Source organism: Camelus dromedarius, chromosome 11, assembly GCF_036321535.1.
Source record: "Camelus dromedarius isolate mCamDro1 chromosome 11, mCamDro1.pat, whole genome shotgun sequence".
NCBI classification, from domain to species: Eukaryota; Metazoa; Chordata; class Mammalia; order Artiodactyla; family Camelidae; genus Camelus; species Camelus dromedarius.
This window is the reverse complement of record NC_087446.1, coordinates 32,187,249-32,206,178: the sequence shown is the minus strand read 5'-3', so window position 1 is coordinate 32,206,178 and position 18,930 is coordinate 32,187,249. Positions and strand designations below refer to the sequence as shown.

General features: G+C 37.8%; 1 protein-coding gene across 1 annotated transcript in view; it reads right to left on the bottom strand.

Moving 5' to 3' along the window:
• CFAP54 (cilia and flagella associated protein 54) overlaps positions 1-18,930 on the bottom strand; it is a 242,503-nt gene that overhangs the window by 59,933 nt on the left and 163,640 nt on the right. Inside the window, exons 50-56 of the mRNA XM_031462988.2 lie at positions 18,001-18,080; positions 16,282-16,451; positions 6,484-6,589; positions 4,370-4,517; positions 3,400-3,557; positions 3,050-3,229; positions 2,819-2,945 (exon numbers count right to left, since the gene is read on the bottom strand). Coding sequence (XP_031318848.2) covers positions 2,819-2,945; positions 3,050-3,229; positions 3,400-3,557; positions 4,370-4,517; positions 6,484-6,589; positions 16,282-16,451; positions 18,001-18,080 — 969 coding nt within the window. The remainder of the gene's footprint in view (positions 1-2,818; positions 2,946-3,049; positions 3,230-3,399; positions 3,558-4,369; positions 4,518-6,483; positions 6,590-16,281; positions 16,452-18,000; positions 18,081-18,930) is intronic.

The following is an 18,930-nucleotide window of genomic DNA, read 5'->3' as shown; positions in this document are numbered from 1 at the left end:
TCACATACACTTGAGACCGGATGGAAGGGCGCAGGGCACAGCCGTTCAAGGAATGCCACAGCAATTAACATCAAAATGGTGAAAGATTCAACCCCCGGTAGCCTTGAAGCTCAGGATGATGAGAGATTTAACTTCTAGTCGGTCTTGAGCTTCATTATATGCCCACTGTAATATTAACATGGTGAATAACACGCCCACAGGCACCATGGCAGTCCCAAGGCTAGCCACAAAAGGTCAAAGAGTAGGAAATGGCCAACTTCCTGGGAATCCCAGCCCCTTCCCCTTAGACTGGTCCTTCCACTTATTAGCATATGAGGCCACCAAGCCCATAAAAACTAGAAACATGGCACCTCACGGCCGCCCCTCTCTCTCTCTCTTCCCCTCTTCGGAGACAGCCCGCACTCTGTCTACGGAGTGTATACCTACTTTTAATCTGAGCACCCAACCCCCACACCTCGTGGCTTTTCTCTTGCCTTTCAATGCATCTCTCTGAAAAAATCTACCTTTACTCAACTGTGGCTCACTCTTGAATTCTTTCCTGCGCGAAGCCAAGGACCCATGCTTGGCAGGGCACGTCCCAGGGGCTCAACCAAAGCCTGGGACACAGCCCTTCTCATGCCCCACATCTGTTTTCCTGCATCACACTGATAATGTAACAAATTGGGGACTAAAAATGCAGAAAAAGAGCTCTTGTGGGATCTATGAGCTGGAATTCTAGAGGTCAGCCAGGCCAGCATAATTTCGTAAATGTGGAAACTCATCAATAGAGAGGTGAAGTGATTCACCTATGGTGATAAAATTCGTATTTGATGATGATGATGTAATGATAATGATCAATAACAGTCATGAGGGGGAGGAGCGGAAGGGGAACAAAGGAAAGGTTCTGGACAGGTGATGTTCTGAGAACACTTCTGCTGCGTTCCCGTCCCTACTCTAGTCCAATCATTAGCCTCTCTTCTGAGCTGAGCAGCTGCTGGTACAGGGGGCAAACGGGTCCCAGCGGGTAAGGGGTAATGTTTTAAAATGTAGGTGTTATTATTATTCAGGTATGATGAGGTCAACGGGTCGGGGGATGACTGCCACTGAAAAGATAGTATGTGATTCACAGTTCCCAAGGGGAGAGGGCACCCCACATCCTGTACGGCCACATGAGGAAGCACCAGGGTCAGTCAGGAGGTAGGAGGAGGAAGGAAAAAACGTGGGCAAGAGGCTTTATTGTATTTTTTTGTGGGAAGGAGTGGGTTGTTGGGGTAAGCAGACTAAGGTTTAGGATTGGCTAGTTTGGATAATTTCAGTGGGCTCTGCTAGCAGTCTGATAGCTGTCCCTGGGGTGATTACGGCAGGGGAATAGTGGCCCAGAGGGTAAGAGACCAATAAAGGACAATAAAAGAACTCAATAAAGGTTCATGGTGTGGGTTCTCAAATAGTTGGTTTGCATATGAAAGGCACATTCACAGGAGAGTGGTTTGCTAGTCTCTAGGAATTGGCTAACTCTGAGAAGGGCAGTTCCTCCTCAGTAAGTAAGGCCCCAGATGTCAAAGCATCAAAAATACATACAGTAGTCAGGGCGAGTATACCTCAGTGGTAGAGCATGTGCTTAGCATGCACAAGGTCCTGGGTTCAATCACCAGTAACTTCATTAAATAAATAAATAAATAAACTAACTAAACTAAACTAACTTAATTACCTCCCCACCAAAAAGTAATAAAATTTTTTTAAATACATACAATAAAAAGGTATGATTAATATAGATTAGAACAGAAAGAGCTGTTACAAGATTTTCTGCCCTCTGAGCTGGACAAGAGCCTAGCAGCTAGAGGCAGGCAGCCTTGGGTCAAAGATCAGAGACAGTACCCTAGAGAGAGCTTGAAACATCTGTGAGCTCCTGAGAAAGGCAGCAACTCTCTCTAGCTCGCTCCTCCTTGGTTCCCAAGGAGGTGTATGCCTCCAGCTTACTGGTCTACCTGCTCCAGTCAGGTCAACCTCTTGGCTGGCTCCAGTCTATCCTCCAATCTATTCTTCACCCAGCAGCCAGGGTAGTCTTTCAAAACAGAAGCTGCCCTCTTCACCTCTTCCCGTTAGGCTGCCTCCAATCCACTTGGCTCTGGCTATACTGGTCTCCTTGCAGATTCAGAACGTGTCAAGCTTGTCCTGACCTCAGAGCCTACAACTCACTGCTCCCTCTGCCCCTGCTATGCATAACTCCACTATGCATATGCATATGCATAACATTTAAGGTCTAGGATTAAATACCATCTCCCCAGAGAGGACTTTCTCAATTATTCTCCTTAAACAGGTACTTCTTCCTTTGTTATTCTTTATCAGAAGATCTTTTACTACACTAATCACAATTTATAATTACATACATATACATAATTCATCATCATCTATAAGCTTTCTATATCCTTGATGATTTCCTGTCTCGTTATCAAATACACATTTTATTTTATACAATATTTATTGCATTAATTTTAAAAAAATATGTATTAAATTTTATAAATATTATTTATTTTATATAATATTTATAATATAATAAATGATGTAATATGCATTCCTACATATGATTTGTTTACTTGTTTATTTCTGTTTCCCAAGATAAGAGCAGAAACTACATCTGCTTTAATCTCCAGTAGCTTCCCAGGACCTCACAGAGAGGCTGGCACATGATATGTGATCAAAAACTATTTGTTAAATAAATGGAATCTGGGTATTCATAAAAATTGCCCCATGTAAATGCACTTAAATGATAGTCTGCCTGAAAATTACTTAAACTTTTTCACCAGTGACTTGAACGTAATACATGTTTGAGTGTTCTTACCAATTCTCATTTTTGTTTTGGCCAATAACATGACATGAGGAAGATAGATATTTTTCAAAGGCAGTAAGGGACTTGCATAGTCAGTATTTGATGAAGGAAATTCAATTGTTTCTCCAAAAGTTAGCATCTGTAAAAGAAACACTGTGATGAGTAATTAGCTAATGTGGGAGGCAATACAGAAAAGACAGAAAAGTAAGTTTCCAAGTCTTGTGGACACAAAGGCACTCTCACCTGTTCAATAAGAATGTTGTGAGACTGAGTCAACAAATACAATTTTTCTGTTTTCAGAGAGGGAGTTTCCTTGAATTTCTCAGCTTTTGTTAAATCATCCAGCAAAAGCATGCTTCTCACCAGAGTTAAATGAGATCGAGGAGAAATAAACTCACGTTCTTCAAGCAAATGTATTATATCCTAGTAAAATAAAATTATTCTGGTTGATAGTTCCATTTGCAATTCACTGAAACAAGAGCTAGCCATATTGATTGTTATGCATTCAGTACCTAATGCAATTTAAATTCTCTCCTTTTGTTCTAAACGGAATCCTTTGGTAAATACCAACGTGAATGAGGTTTCCTTCCTACCTGAAGGTTTTTTATGATGTCTGCCTTTAAATGCTTTTCTTGCAGGCCAATGATTACAGCTTGCATCAAGAATTCAGCCTGTAGTTCTCTGTCACCTACACTTTTTGCCTCCACACACACTTCATTGATGAGGCTCACATAATCTGTTATATCATTTTCTAAAATAAACAAACGCAGTTACTTAAAATGCACTGAGAAAGTAAGAAATTATATATGTGTAATACACTCAATGTTCATCACAGGAATATTGTATAACATAGAAGAACAGGAAGATATAAAGACAGAAAACAAACACACTCTACATGAAATATTGAAAGTAAATGTGTTCTATTTTTTGGGGGGGCTCCTTTAGGGTATTCACATGCTGCAAAAGCAGTAATGATATGACATGAAATAATTTAATTTGGGAGATGGGTGAATAGATAGGTTTACATATAGATAATTATTAATCACTTTAAGTATTAACATTTACATATTCCAGGCTGTGATCTAAGAACTTTATAAATTTAACCCACTTAACTCTGGAAATAATTCTATGAAGTAGGTACCATTATCTCCATTTTACAAAGAAGGAAACTAAGACATAGTAGGATTAAGAGATTGGCCAAGATCACAGAGCAAAGAAGTGGTGGATGGAGCATTAGAACTCAAGGAGGGTAGCTTTGGAATCTGCTCTGGACCCTGGTACTATGTGGCCTTCCTAGATGACCAGAAGACTTGTGCATTAAAATTTGAAATCTTCTGGCCTGCTTTGCATACATCAGCAACATATATGCCATTTTCAGTGATACAAGGGACTGTTGAAAATGATTATTCTCATTTAATAACCTGAATTTTTTTATTCCGGAAACAGATTAAGCTAGAAAGTTATAAAATATTAACGTAATAATAAAACATATCTCAATAAAACCTCCACAACCTAAATAAAAGCAAATTTTATGACAATGTTAAGCAGATAGGCTATTTGTACCTTTCATGATTCCAATGCCACGGATCTGTGCAACAAACGCCGTCACTAACGCTAAGCGGCACCTCAGCCACAGGTGAATGTTGAAATATTCTCGAGAATTTAGGGAAACAGGATCTAAAAACTCAGTATCATCTTTATTTTCATTGGCCTAAACAGTAGTAAAATGATGGTTATCTTTCCATTTAAAAATGTCCAAGTTCTACATTAATGCTAAGTGTAACAAAAGAGAAGCACTGATATCATTTAATAGCATTAAATTTTTAATTTTAGAAATTATTCTCGAACATTTTATAGAACATAAAAAATACACAAAAAAACAAACAAGTAAATAAAATCACCCATAATCCCACAATCTTCTATTAACGTTTTGGTAAAACTGCTCTCTAGCGTTTCTTTTCCTCTATACACCCACTGTTGAATAGTTTTGCTGCCTGAATTTTTCATTGCAAATTATATTATTAGCAGTTTCCATATCCTCAAAAATTGTATAAACATCATTTTAAAGGCTGCAAAATAATAAATAATACTGGCTAATATTTATTGAGCGTTTATTATATGCCAGGCACTGTGCTACATGCTTTATACACATTAGCTCACTCAATCCTCCTGACAAGCCCAAAAGGGGTTACTATTGTTTCTGTTTTACAGATGGCAGATGGGAGACCTAGGAAGGTTAACTATTTGCTTAAACTCCATCATAGTTTGGCAGAGGTTGGGATTCAAGCTTGTGTCTCTCTGAATTTAGAGCCCACAGTTACATTGCTGTTCACATTCCAAACATACCATAACTGATTTACCATCCTCATTATTACACTTTACTAAGGGGTAGCCAAAGTTCAGAGCTACTGGGAGGAAGGTGGCAAGGGAACTGTTCCCAAGGGGCAATCACTCTTAGATACTTAGGAATTGAGAACAATCCCCATTTGTTCTAGGAATTTCCTGCTACCCACCTCTGACAGCTGATCGTGTTAACTAATCATCAACACTTGCTGTCAAGGAGTGGCTACCTGGACTTGGAGGGGGGCTGGAATGTGACAGACACGAGAAGTGCAGAAAAGTGAACAGAGGCCCCGAGGCAGGATGGTGATTAGAAAGGATACACCAAGTACTTGTGGAGTCTAGTATTTAGATTAGGAATACAGAAAAAATGCCTATCAACATACCTTAATCTCTGCCTACATTCCTGTTACTACTGAAAAGCCAAACCACACTTAATCTAAATCAGGGTTTCTCAGCCTTGGCACTATTGACATTACTGTCGTGGGAATCTGTCCTGTGCATTATAGCAACATCCCCAGACTCTACTCAGTGGATGCCATTAGCACCCACTCTGGTTATGACAACCAAAATGTCTCCAGCCATTGCCACGTGTCCTCGGGGAGGCAAAACTGCCCCCAACTGACAACCACTGCTCTAAGTGAATTTTCAGAATAGGACTGCTTTTTAGTATTTATATTGCTTTTAATATAGTAAGAAATGAGCCAATTAGTTTTGCTTTTTTCTAACGACACTAGATATTAGCGATTAAGCTTAATAATTAAACTTAAATAATGAGCAAGGATTCTATGTGATGAATCTTTATATTTTAATCCTAAATACCCCTGTATTATTAAATTACTTGGTCTTTTCAAAGTCCACTGAAATTTCAAAGAATGTGTGACATCAGTTGTCAAATAGATTTAGGAGCTTAAATGCAGAAGAATCTAACTATGAGAAATCCAAAGTAGGAAATAGCACAGGTGTCACACTGGCAACGCTAAAGGAGTAATAAAATCTAAAGGTGAAATGAAGAGCAAAGCCTGTGAAACAACTTTATTTAGTAGTGACATCAGACCTAGACTACTAGAATGATACACCTAGTGGGACGTTCGTGACTATTATTATTCCATCAGTTCCCAAATTTACACAATTTTTAAAGTATTTTAAGGAACTTGCCCAACGTATACCATTTAATAGCATCAATGGGGCTTAGACACAGATCTTTTTACTCTGAATTCAATGTTTTTTTCCTACTTTACTTCTCTGTTTCACTCAAATAATTAGAGAATTTCCTAGTATGCCAATAGTCATTCTATGATACATATGATAAGGATAAACATTAAATTCATACATACGGAAGTTCCTAGAGAGACGGAATCCTCTGTGTCATCTTCTACCACCTTCGTTTTAAAAAGTTTTGAATCGTGGAGAAGTTTAAGTGTGGAAAATACTATCGCAGCACTAAAACAGAGAATATATTTTAAATGATCGTAGTATTACACCTGTGGTATCTGCATGTCATTTCCTAAGTCTCCTCCTCCAAAAACTCCCCAGACTCCCATCCACCCCCATACCATTAGGAGCCTCTTCTACATGCCCCTTTAGCACCCTGCCCTTAACCATAAGGTAGCACTTATCACACAATTTAATCGGCTGTAAATTGCTCTATAGTGTGTCTCTGCTCATTTATCTTATTCACTGCTGAAACCCAGCATCTAGTGGCTGAGGCATAATAGAAGCTAAAAAATATTTTTAAATGAAAATGAGTGAATAAGAGAGTGAATGAATGAATGTTTCTAAGATCTAAAATAAAACTTACTGAAAAACCATTAATAAAATGAGCACATATGTATTTTACATACATCAGAATGTGGTTCTCCAGCTTTTTGATGTTATAGAACTGTGTTGCTTAACTCTGTACACTTGGAAACTCTTAAGCAAAACTGTTGCTTAATCAGAATCTAGCAGTGCCAGAAGGGAAATGTACTTAAGAAAACAGAATCTAGGAGATAGATATGAATTCTCCTCACTTCCTATTGCTTGGTATGTAAATTTTTCTTTACTTTAAACCATCACATCCTTCTTCCCTGTAGAAAGATATTTATAATTGATGTCACACTTCTTTCAAAATATTTTAATAAATATCAAGAGGCTTCTTCATTTGAAAATCTATTCCAAAACAAAATTAAAAATACAGAATAATCTGTATACCTGAAGATGCTTATTGTAGGGCTACTTTATAACACAAAAAGATTGGGTGAAAGTCAAGTGGACAATATACCCACTTATCTAATTTTCCACTTGAATAGTGAGTGGCAATCACATTTAAGAGGTGTTATGGGTTGGACTGTGTTGAAGCCCTAGCCCTCAGTGCCTCAGCATGTATCCTTATTTGCAAATAGAGTCTTTACAGAGGAAAGCAAGACAAAATAAGGTCATTTAGAGTGGACACTAATCCAGTATAACTGGTATCCCTCCCTAAAGGGGAGACGTGGACAGAGGGACAGACACACACAGAGGGAAGGTGATGTGAAGACACATAGGGAGAGAGCAGCCCCACGACCAGAGCAGTGCATCCACATACGCAGGACACCAAGGATTGCTGGCAAACTCCAGAAGCTGGAAGCAGCAAGGAAGGGCTCCCCCAGGAGCTGTCAAAAAGACGATGGTCCTGCCAACACCTCAGTTTTTGGACTTTGAGCCTCCAGAACTGTGAGACAATACTGTCGTTTTAAGCCACTGAATTTGGAGTGGAATTTTAAGCCACTCAATTTGCACTTTGTTATGGCAGCTTTAGGAAACTGGAGCAGGTTAAAAGCAGATCCTCTTGCCTGCTCCACCAAAGCTGCTCCTCCTCTTCCCTGTTCTCCATCCCAAATAGAGAGCCCAGTATCACCATTGATCCCCTTCTGCCTCAAACTTTCTGTTCAATCCATCAACAAGTTCTGTCAGCTTCAACTTCAAAATATGGATGCTAGTCAGCAGGTCCCCGCCTTCTCAACTCCTCCACTGCTAAGGCCTTCATCCTAGCCATCATCATCTCCAGGCTGGACAACTGTGGGAAATTTCCTGGCCAGCCTCCCTGCTGTGGCTCTTGTGCCTGCAGTCCTGGTCTCCACAGTGGCCACAACGATCTCTCTTCCAGATGTAAACTGGATCCATCAATTCCCCTTCACATGTTCCTGAAGCCTCCTACATCCCTGGACTGTGGTCAGTACACCACCAACTTTGGGTGAGTAGTGAGGTTTCTGGCCAGCTTCCTCGGTGTCGATGGATGCTTGTAAGAAGGTACAGACTCTGTAGGCTCCCAGATAGATACCTATGCTCAAATCTTAATTACATTTTAAAGCCTCTTTTTGTGTGTGTATCTACACGTTGTCTTAAAATAGATTTTTCTCTCTTTTTCTGCAATCCTTTTTTTAAAAAATGGTAACTGGAAATTTACTGAGTGTTCACCACCTGTCAGGTGCTGTGTTAAATGCTTCCTGTGAATAAATAAATTCACCACAAACCTACAAGGTAGATATTACTATCATCCCTATTGTATGGATTAGTTCATCGAGACCCAGAAATGTTAAAGGACTTGCCCGAGGTGACTCGGCTAGAAAGAAGCCGCAGGATCGGAACCAGGCAACTGGCCCCTGAGCCCATGCTCTTCATCACTGTGTTAATATAAAATGTGGCCTCTTTCTTTCACAGTTCTACCAAGTTTGATTTTGTTTATACTGGCGCAGTGTCACCTGGTGTCACAATTGTGATTATTACATAGCTGTTGTTACTGCACCTTTTACAATACGAAAGGCCTCTTTGCACAGTTTAATGCCTTTTGCCTTGCATTCTACTTAACAGTCTTCATGAAATGGATTATAAGGATATTAAATGAGGTATTTATTCTATTATTTGTTCAAAAATATGTATTGAGCACCTGCTACAGACCAGGAAAAAATCTAGGGGCTGTATATATAGTCCCTAACTTCAGAGTTGACATTCCATTGAGAGCAGGGTGTTCTTAGGAAACAGGAGCACATGGTAAACAGACAGCACTCAGTGCACATTAGCCATTATCATTATTAGTACATAAAGTTGGACAGGGAACATGGGGGTATGGAATTTATTTTTTTCCTAAGTTTGTAATCAGCATCAAAACCTTTCAGCAATTGACCAGAATATCCAGCCAGCCAATCTCCCTAACTTCCAAGAACCTGTAATGATGTCCTTGTTATTAATAAGGTCAGATATACAGCCCCTGCCAATGAACTGAAGCCAAATACTCTTTCCTTATTCCCTGAATGCCTTTCTCTACAAAAGCTTGCAGCTCTGTCCCTTGCTTTGCAGTTATCTGGACTCCTGAGAGTGGAGACGACCCACTTCATGATGTATGAAGTAAAATTTGCTTAGATTAAAAAAAAAAAAAAAACCTTTCAGCAATGACTGAATTTCAAACTCCTAAGACTTTACCGAGTCATTAAAATGGTTTAGATACTTTTATTTCTTAAGGTATTGTTTATGATTATCTAAGCTTACTAGTTTTTTAAAAAATGAAACTAAACAAGCAAGAAAACAACCACCAAACAACACATAATGCTGATTGGGTGTGTTTACAGGTACGGAATTTCCTCTCGCCTCCATGAAGGATACACTCATGTTTTAAGACACCTTGTTTACTGAGTAGCTACAGAGATTATTACTGGATGGCAACTAGCGGACTTTGGAAGAAGAAAACCCATTCTTCTAATCCGAAGCCCAAATTCTGACTTCAAGGAAAATGAGGTACGAGGTCTGGAACCTTATTAATCCCAAAACTTGGTGAATAAAATGGAAGCATATTGGTATGTCCCAGTCCACGTGGTACAGCTTAGTTGCACCATGGAAAACTTCTAGCTTCTCCTCCATGCTAGGGAGACAGAAATTGAGGGAGGATTACCCACTACAAGCAGTCCAAATCCCAAAAGAAGGAAGTTTCAATCTGATACAAAATTAAAAGGCTCAAATGTTATCCCATTTAGACAATACACAAAATAAAAAGGAGAATAGAAAGGAATATTTTAAAAAAGACAGGATTATTCCGAAATAGAGCAGCAGTCCTGAAAGAAGCGGAAATACAGTTTGAATAACTTTGATCCCATTTACTTCTTATTAACATTCATGACAAAAAATGGTCAGTTTGTTCTCATAAAATCTATGCAGCTCACTCTGTCACCCGAGGGAATGTGCCATTCGATTTCCTTGACATATAATTTTATTAGAAGTATCATGAAATGTCAAGGTAACCATCATTTGGAAAAGGGACTGTCCAACACTCTCAGCAGCGCCCAAACAGAAGCTCACGGAGGGTAAAGTTCACCTACGAAAACTCCTTCATCTTGATAGCAGGCTTTCCCCAGTGACAGCTCTGCTGCAAAAAGGCAGTAACATCAAAGTTTTTGCAGGTTTTGTCCCAAGGGCCAGGCTCATGGATTTAAAATTGGGTGATTCTGGTAGACTTGCACATTATTTGCATACTTCTATCTGGACTTCAAATTGAAGTCCTATTATGACACTCTTTTCTCCTTTCTGTGCCAGTTTGTAATTTTTAGTTTCTCATTTCCTTATTCCTCCCTTTAAAAAATCACTCATCTCCTCCACACTAAAAGGGTGTAAAGACATATAGAAAGCTGGGGAAAGAATGAAGGTAAGTTGACAAGAAATATTTTCTACAGCTGCTGTAGCTCTCTGGGATACATTTTGGAGAAAAGAGTTCTATGTGCTTTCACAGGAAATCATACAGTCATATATTTTCCCTTTATATATTACATATATATAGAATATGTGTAATTATATATAGTATATTTAAACATGTAAATATTCCTACATATATATTTATATGTTGAAATTATGTATTTTCTATAGGAAATCATATAGTAAAGGTTCATTCTATTGTCAAACTTCAGTAGGGAAAAGGGTGTATTATTATACTTTTGCCTATTTTAACCATCAATCAATCATCATTCCATCAATCAACTGTCATTGTATTCTTAAAGATAACTATAAATGTGACACTACTCTAAACAAGTGGGTCTCGAGTTTTTTTAACCTTAGCACCAATTTACATACTTAAACATTCCCACCAGCAGTGTAGGAGGGTTCCCTTTTCTCCACACCCTCTCCAGCACTTATCATTTGTGGACTTTTTAATGATGGCCATATTGACTGGTGTGAGGTGATACCTCATTGTAGTTTTGATTTTTTGGTAATTAATGATATTGAGCATTTTTTTAATGTGCCTATTGGCCATTTGTATGTCTTCTTTGGAGAATTGTTTAAGTCTTCTGCCCATTTTTTGATTGGGTTGTTTGTTTTTTTGTTATTAAGTTGTATGAGCTGTTTATACAGTCTGGAAGTGAAACCTCTGTCAGACACATCATTAGCTAGTATTTTCTCTCATTCTGTAGGTTGTCATTTTGTTTTGCTTATGGTTTCCCTTACTGTGCAAAAGCTTGTAAGTTTAACTAGGTCCCATTTGTTTATGTTTACTTTTATTTCTATTGCCTGGGTAGATGGCCCTAGGAAAATATTGCTAAGATTTATGCCAGAATATTTTGCCTATGTTTTCTTCTAGGAGGTTTATCATGTCTTGTTTTACATTTAAGTCTTTAAGCCAATTTGAGTTTATTTTTGTGTATGGTGTGAGGGAGTATTCTATAACTTCATTGATTTATATGCTGCTGTCCAGGATTTCCAACACCACTGTCTTTTTCTCCATTGTATATTCTTGCCTCCTTTGTCAAAAATTAATTGACCATATGTCCGTGGGTTTATTTCTGGGCTCTCTATTCTGCCCATTGATCCATATGCCTGTTTTTGTGCCAGTACCATGCTGTTTTGATTCCTATAGCTGTGTAGTATTGTCTGAAGTCTAGGAGGGTTATTTCTCCAGCTTCGTTCTTTTTCTTCAGTACTGCTTTGGCAATTCTGGGTCTTTTGTGAGTCCATATAAATTTTAGGATTATAGTTCTATGAAAAATGTCCTGGGTAATTTGATAGGGATCACATTAAATCTGTAGATTGCTTTGGGTAGTGCGGCGATTTTAACAATATTAGTTCTTCCAGTCCAAGAGCATGGGATCTCCTTCCATTTCTTTAAGTCATCTTTAATTTCCTTAATCAACGTTTTGTAGTTCTCCACCTTTAAACATTATTGAGAACCCCCAAAGAGCTCCATCAATATTTACCATATTGGAATTTAAACTGAGAAATGTTTAACTTCATTAACATTAATTAATTCATTTAAAAATAAAAGTCACAAACCTGTTACTTGTCAATATATTTTTATGGAAAACAACTATATTTTCCAAAACAAACAAACAAAAAATTAGTGAGAAGGATGCCATTGTTTTTGCCTTTTTGCAAATCCCTCTTTAATATTTGACTTCATAAGAGGAAATCTACTTAAAGACTTTCATACCTGTCTCTATGTTCAGTCTGTTTTAATATAATGTTTTCATTGAAGCATATGAGGAAGACTAGGCCTCACACAGATGGTTATTGGACATGGGGGAATATTTTAAGAGCCTCTTCAAATAACTGTGAATATTCTTCATATACCAATATATGATAAGTGATAGTTCCTTAAAAGTTTGTTGCTATGTGGAATCTAATACCACACACTGATGAACTTTTCCTGCTCAGTTACATTAAACCTATTGGTCTCTCTTAACTAGGATTTTGCAACATCATGCAGTAGCCATTTAAAAAATATTAGCTCCCTGAGCCATTTAAAAAACATTAGCTCAACTTCTTAATGGTTTTGTTTCTTTGGGGTTTTTTTGGGGGGAGGGGTGGTATTAGATTTACTTATTTATTTATTTTTAGAGGGGGTACTGGGGATTGAACCCAGGACCTTGTATATGCTAAGCATGTACTCTACCACTGAGATAGACCCTCCCTGCTATATCCCTTAATGTTGAAACATTTCATTACAAAAAAAATTACTTAAAAAAATGATGCTTAATATCACCATCAGTCTCATCAGAAAAAAATCTAAGCATTAGCAAACTGTCAAGTTCATGGTGGCAAATACAAAGTTTCCAAAAGTCCAATTTTCCTATTAAAGTTTAGATTTCATCATTGGCAGCAAAAAATATTAGTTGCTTTCCTAGAAGTGGCATGTTCATTTTTGCTTATTTTCAACAAAATACCTGTCAAATACCCAAATCTGAATAATCATAGTTCATTAGTTGTTTTTTCAAATAAAAATGGTGTCCCATGGGTGGGGGTGGAAATAACTGGTTCAGCTCTCAATTCATTCACACGTGTGCTCTTCCTCAAGACAAGCACCAGACTGCAGTATGCAGCACAAGTGCCTTAGGTGTATTTCCAACTTAATATTCCCACAGAACATTAAAAATATATTCAAGCATAGGGGTTTATAAATGTAACAGATTCTACTGCTTCATCAAAGGAATTTTTAAGTGAATCTGGCTTTTTTTTTTTTTTTTTTTTAATTACAGATGTGCGGTAATGTAGAAGAGAATGACCACTATTCTGGTTTGGTGCCACTGCTTTGATTCACGGTGAGCAGCCAGAAGCTTTACCACTGTTGCTTTTGCATCATCAGTGCAAATAACAACACAGTGAAAAAGGCAAATGACATCTTAGTTTTATAAGCTATTATTTTAAAAGTTTACTATGTTATAAACTATTGTAAAAATAATTCCTACCTTACAGATCTCCCTGAAAAGGTTTCCAGAACACTCAGAGATCTGCAGACCACACTTTGAGAATCACTACTCCAAACAGATTTTATGGATTTTCGTTATTACTTAGAAACTACAAAAATGATAAATTCTCCCAAACCTATACTGTCTCTAGCATCAGATCAAATCTAGACATGGTTAATCACAGAATAGCCTTCAGTCAAGGCTCACACTGTTAAGACGATTGCATGTTTCCAATCAAAGCAAAGGGAGATTTCTGCTGAATTGGTTTCCCCTTTGCAAAAGCTACAGGTAGGCTTCTCCTGTTTAAAGAGAATAACCATCTACAAATTAACTCCACTTCCAAATTATGAATCTAAGGCATAGAGCTTAATGCATGGAATTTCAGTATGAGAAAGTTGAGAGAAAAAAAAAGTTTTTCCATCTGATTTTATCATTTTTTTCCATTCAGTGATTATTTTTCATTTCTAAAAAAACTGTTTGTTTTTTTTCCCAAATTCATCTGTTCATTTTTTATCTTGTCTCATTCTCTTCCATCCTTCACATTTTTGAACAGTTTGTTTCTTGGGCTGTAAAGTCTGCCATTTGATATGTCTGCTAACTCACTTTTGTGGCTGTTTCTTCATTTGGTTCATAATATTTGATTGTGTTCTGTCTTTACTGGGAGTTATTTTCCAAGGGAGCCCTGCATTTCCTAGTTTAACCCCTATGAGACAGTTTTGGTTTTGCCTTTATTCCACCTCTGTGATGCCGGACCAGTTTCAAGGTTAATTTCTGCATTTCACTGGCAGTGCCAGTTCGGACCCCACAATTGCCAACAGCATAGATCTGAGGACTGATTTCTCTTGGGCCACTCTTTTTCCATCTACACTCAGGGCAGGCAGCAGCTTCCTTGCTGGTCCCTAGAGACCAGTGTGGAATCCCAAGCTAGGGGATAATTTTATTCTGTATAAGAGAAACAGAGAAGACTGAACTGGGATCCTACTCTACTCTGTACCAATTATATCAGAGCATTACATCTGTCCTCTCTGCTGGGGTCATTTTCTTTAGCATAGATCATCACTTTCATCTCGAGAAAACTTGTCTCAACCCAACTTCTGCCAATTGCTGTCACCCTATTCCTCTACTCCCCTTTACAGTAAAACTCAAAAGAATCATCTTTATTTGCTCCAATTTCTCTCCTGCCATTTTCTCATAAAACTACTCTAAACATGACCTTTCCCCCATTGTCTTCTAAAATGATTCCTGTCAAAGTCACCAGTGACCTTCATGTTGCTAAATCATCCAATGGTCAATTCTCTATTCTCATCTTAATCCATCAGGACCTTTTGGCACAGGTGATCACTCCATTCTCCTTGATACAGTGTCTTCACTTGACTTTCAGGATTCCATAATATTCTGGTTTTTGTATGTTATTGGGCATTTCTTCTCAGTCTCCTCTGCCAGTTCCTCATTTTCTCCCCAGTCTCCTAGAGTCTGAGTACCAAACCCAACCCTCAGTCCTTGGTCCTTTTCTTTCTTTCATCACTCACATTCCCTAAGGAAACTCATCCAGTATAGAGTCTTTAAATACTATCTATATTCTAAAGACTCCAAGAATATTTGACATCTTCAGTTGTACCTCAAAGAGACATCTCAGTCTAAACGTGTCCAAAATATAATACCTGATCTTTCCCCTAAATAAACTGCACCCCACAATCTTCCCCATTTTGTTTAGGGACAACTTTTTCACAACTCCTCTCTTTTTCTCACAACTCTATATCCAATGCACCAGCAAATTCTAATCCTCTACTTTCAAAATATACCCAGAATCCAATGACATCACTCTCCTCCATTGCTATCACCCTGGTCAGAACCACCACAAGTGAGATGAAAGATCTGACATTAGCAATTGCATCACATTTTAAAAATCATCCGCCTACAATAGTTATATTAAGTGGCTCAGCACAGCATAGTTTAGAAGATGTTATTTTTTCAAAATAGAGCTTGTTTTTAATATTTTTCATTGGTTGTCTAGAAAATAAACTCCATAGGTGTTATTTGTAAAAAGCTATAAGGAATTTAGGTTCTGTCTTTTAAAAAATAAATTAATTAAATTTAAAAAGGGAAGCTCTGTGAATTTGTTAATGTTTGACACAAAATATCCTACCTATGTGCTTTAATGGACCAATTACTTTGCTGAGAACTATAGTTTTATTGTTTGTGTTTTTTTTATTGAGGTTTAAGTAAGTTTACAATGTTGTGTCAATTTCTGGTATACAGCACAATTCTTCAGTCATATATGAATATACATATATTCATTTTCATATTCTTATAGTTTTAAGTGTAATAACATATGAAGACTCCCCTGAATAATAAAAATCAAGTCTGCTCTATTAATCTAGGAATTTACAAAACTTATATAAAATTTAGGTATATTTAACAAATTAGGGTGAAACTGGGCATGAAGAGACTCACCTGTATGCCGCCCGGTGTCTCTGCAGGGCAACTGCAGCCAGCTGAAGCCTGGCCTCCACCACAATCTCCAACTCGCCAGCTGAGCACTGAGAGAGGTTCTTATGGCCGGGGGGCTCCATCTCTGATATGAGGGAGTTTAGCCTGTCCTCCGCTTCTGTCAGTAAAACTGACTAAAGAAGGAACACCACATAATCACAAACAGTGCCTCATTCTTATTCATCAAATATTGTTCATGTACCGAAAAGTAACGACGAATGGAAGACCAGAAAGGAAATCTGAACATAATCATCAAAGAGAGCTCAGTCAACAGGAAAAAGGCAGCAGAGAATGAAAATGGAAGTAATGACAAGAGCAAGCATGCAGGACAGTTAGCCTTTACTGTAGGCACAGCCAATGCTCACACATGCTTATTTGCAGTAGTTGTGTCCTATAAAGTTGCTGCAAACACTGAGCTAGCAGATCCTGAAGCACTATTCCTAGGGGAAATACAGGGATAGGTTCCTATGAGCCTCTGGTCACAGCATTTTTGTCAACTGATCAATATGTAACCCTGTTTAACAAGTGTTTGTATTTAAAGACACATTGTTTAATATATAGTGTAGAGTCACTAATCTTGAACTCATGGCCAATAGCTCTGTAACTCGTGGCTGACTGAAGCTTGTCTAACATGTTTTCTCCGTAAGGTACATCGTAAGCCCTTCTGAACTTAGGATCACTAGACAGCACTTCCGCACTACATTTGGGGGCCATTTCAAATAGTGAAATCACCACCAACAACAACAAAAAATACATAAAAATGCAAAAAGCTTGACAATAAATAGACCATGAAAAGGACACTTGTTTACAGTACGAGAGTGGAAACATAAAAGGCAGCATGGCTGGGAATGTGCACATCAGGCAACTCAAATTTTTCTATGCTCTGCACCTGTCCCCAGATGACCACCAAAGAGCCAAGAATATTGATTTTGAGGTTGTAATTAAATTTCAGCACATAAGCAAATTAGCAAATCTGTGAATAATGAGGATAAACTGTATTTCAAATTAACTGGTAATGTGAAGGAAATGAGATTTCATAGTGGACTGCTGTAAACAGCACTACATAGGAAATAGCAGCCTGACATGGCAAAAGAGAAAAGGGACCAACCTGTCTTTTAAGGAATAGGTCTCTAAAAACTTGTTTGTATAGAGCAGTAAATCCTATACAAGTACTAGGGTAATTTACTATAATGATTAAGAATACGATCTGTACTTTATCAGTTACATGGCATTAGTGAATTTCTTACTGCCTAAGTCTCAATTTACTCATGGTTCACAAAATAGCTCAAAAATGATGAATACCTGTATCAGAGTTAATGAAAATTAAATAATCACGCGAAGTGTCTGTCACGGAGTAAGCACTGAATAAATGGTACTGTTTTTGTTACTGTTGTCATCAATATTGTTATTAGGAAATGTCAGAGGGCATGGAATGCTCAAATCCCATCAAGTAATCAATCTTTTCCACAGCAACTTATCCAGGTTATAAAGTCAAAGTCTGACACCTCTGGGCATCTGCTTTTCTCAGGGGGAGTCCATCTCCGGCCCCAACCCATGCTCATGCAAAAAAGCTACCTGGTTTCCCCAGAGCAAACTCAGCCCTGAAAGTCGGCCTGTCTATGGCCTAACAGTGGGCATTTTGGTAACTGATGTACTATGTTTCGAAAAAATTTTCAATCTTACCTTTAGTGTGCTAAGAGTGAAGTCATCTTCCATTTTTGTAAACTGATAAGTTGAGTCTCTCTCATCCTTTAAACATAGCTCTGTAAGACATTAAATTTTGGAAGAACTAAGGATATCTGTAGTTAGCTTAAATATCAATTCTAATTTATAAAACTCATCATTAGTTGAGAAATTTAATGTCTAAAAGACAACCACAACGACAGTTAGAAACATATTGTTATATCAAGGGTCCCTAAATATCATACATTAGAAGACCGAGGCTCATTCTTTTATTTTTTTTAACTTTTTTTATTGAGTTATAGTCATTTTACAATATTGTGTCAAATTCCAGTGTAGAGCACAATTTTTCAGTTACACATGAACATAAATATATTCATTGTCACATTTTTTTTTCACTGTGAGCTACCACAAGATTTGTATATATTTCCCTGTGCTATATACAGTATAATCTTGTTTATCTATTCTGCATATGCCTGTCAGTATCTACAAATTTTGAAATCCCAGTCTGTCCCTTCCCACCCCCCACCCCCCTTGGCAACCACAAGTTTGTATTCCATGTCTATGAATCTGTTTCTATTTTGTATTTATGTTCTTTTTTTTTTTTTAGATTCCACATATGAATGATCTCATATGGTATTTTTCTTTCTCTTTCTGGCTTACTTCACTTGGAATTGTCCAGGGACATCCATGTTGCTGCAAATGGCATTATGTTGTCGCTTTTTATGGCTGAATAGTATTCCATTGTATAAATATACCACCTCTTCTTTATCCAGTCACCTGTTGATGGAGATTTAGGCTGTTTCCATGTCTTGGCTATTGTAAATAGTGCTGCTATGAAAACTGGGGTGCAGGTGTCTTTCTGAAGTAAGGTTCCTTCCAGATATATGCCCAGGAGCGGGATTCCTGGGTCATATGCTAAGTCTATTCCTA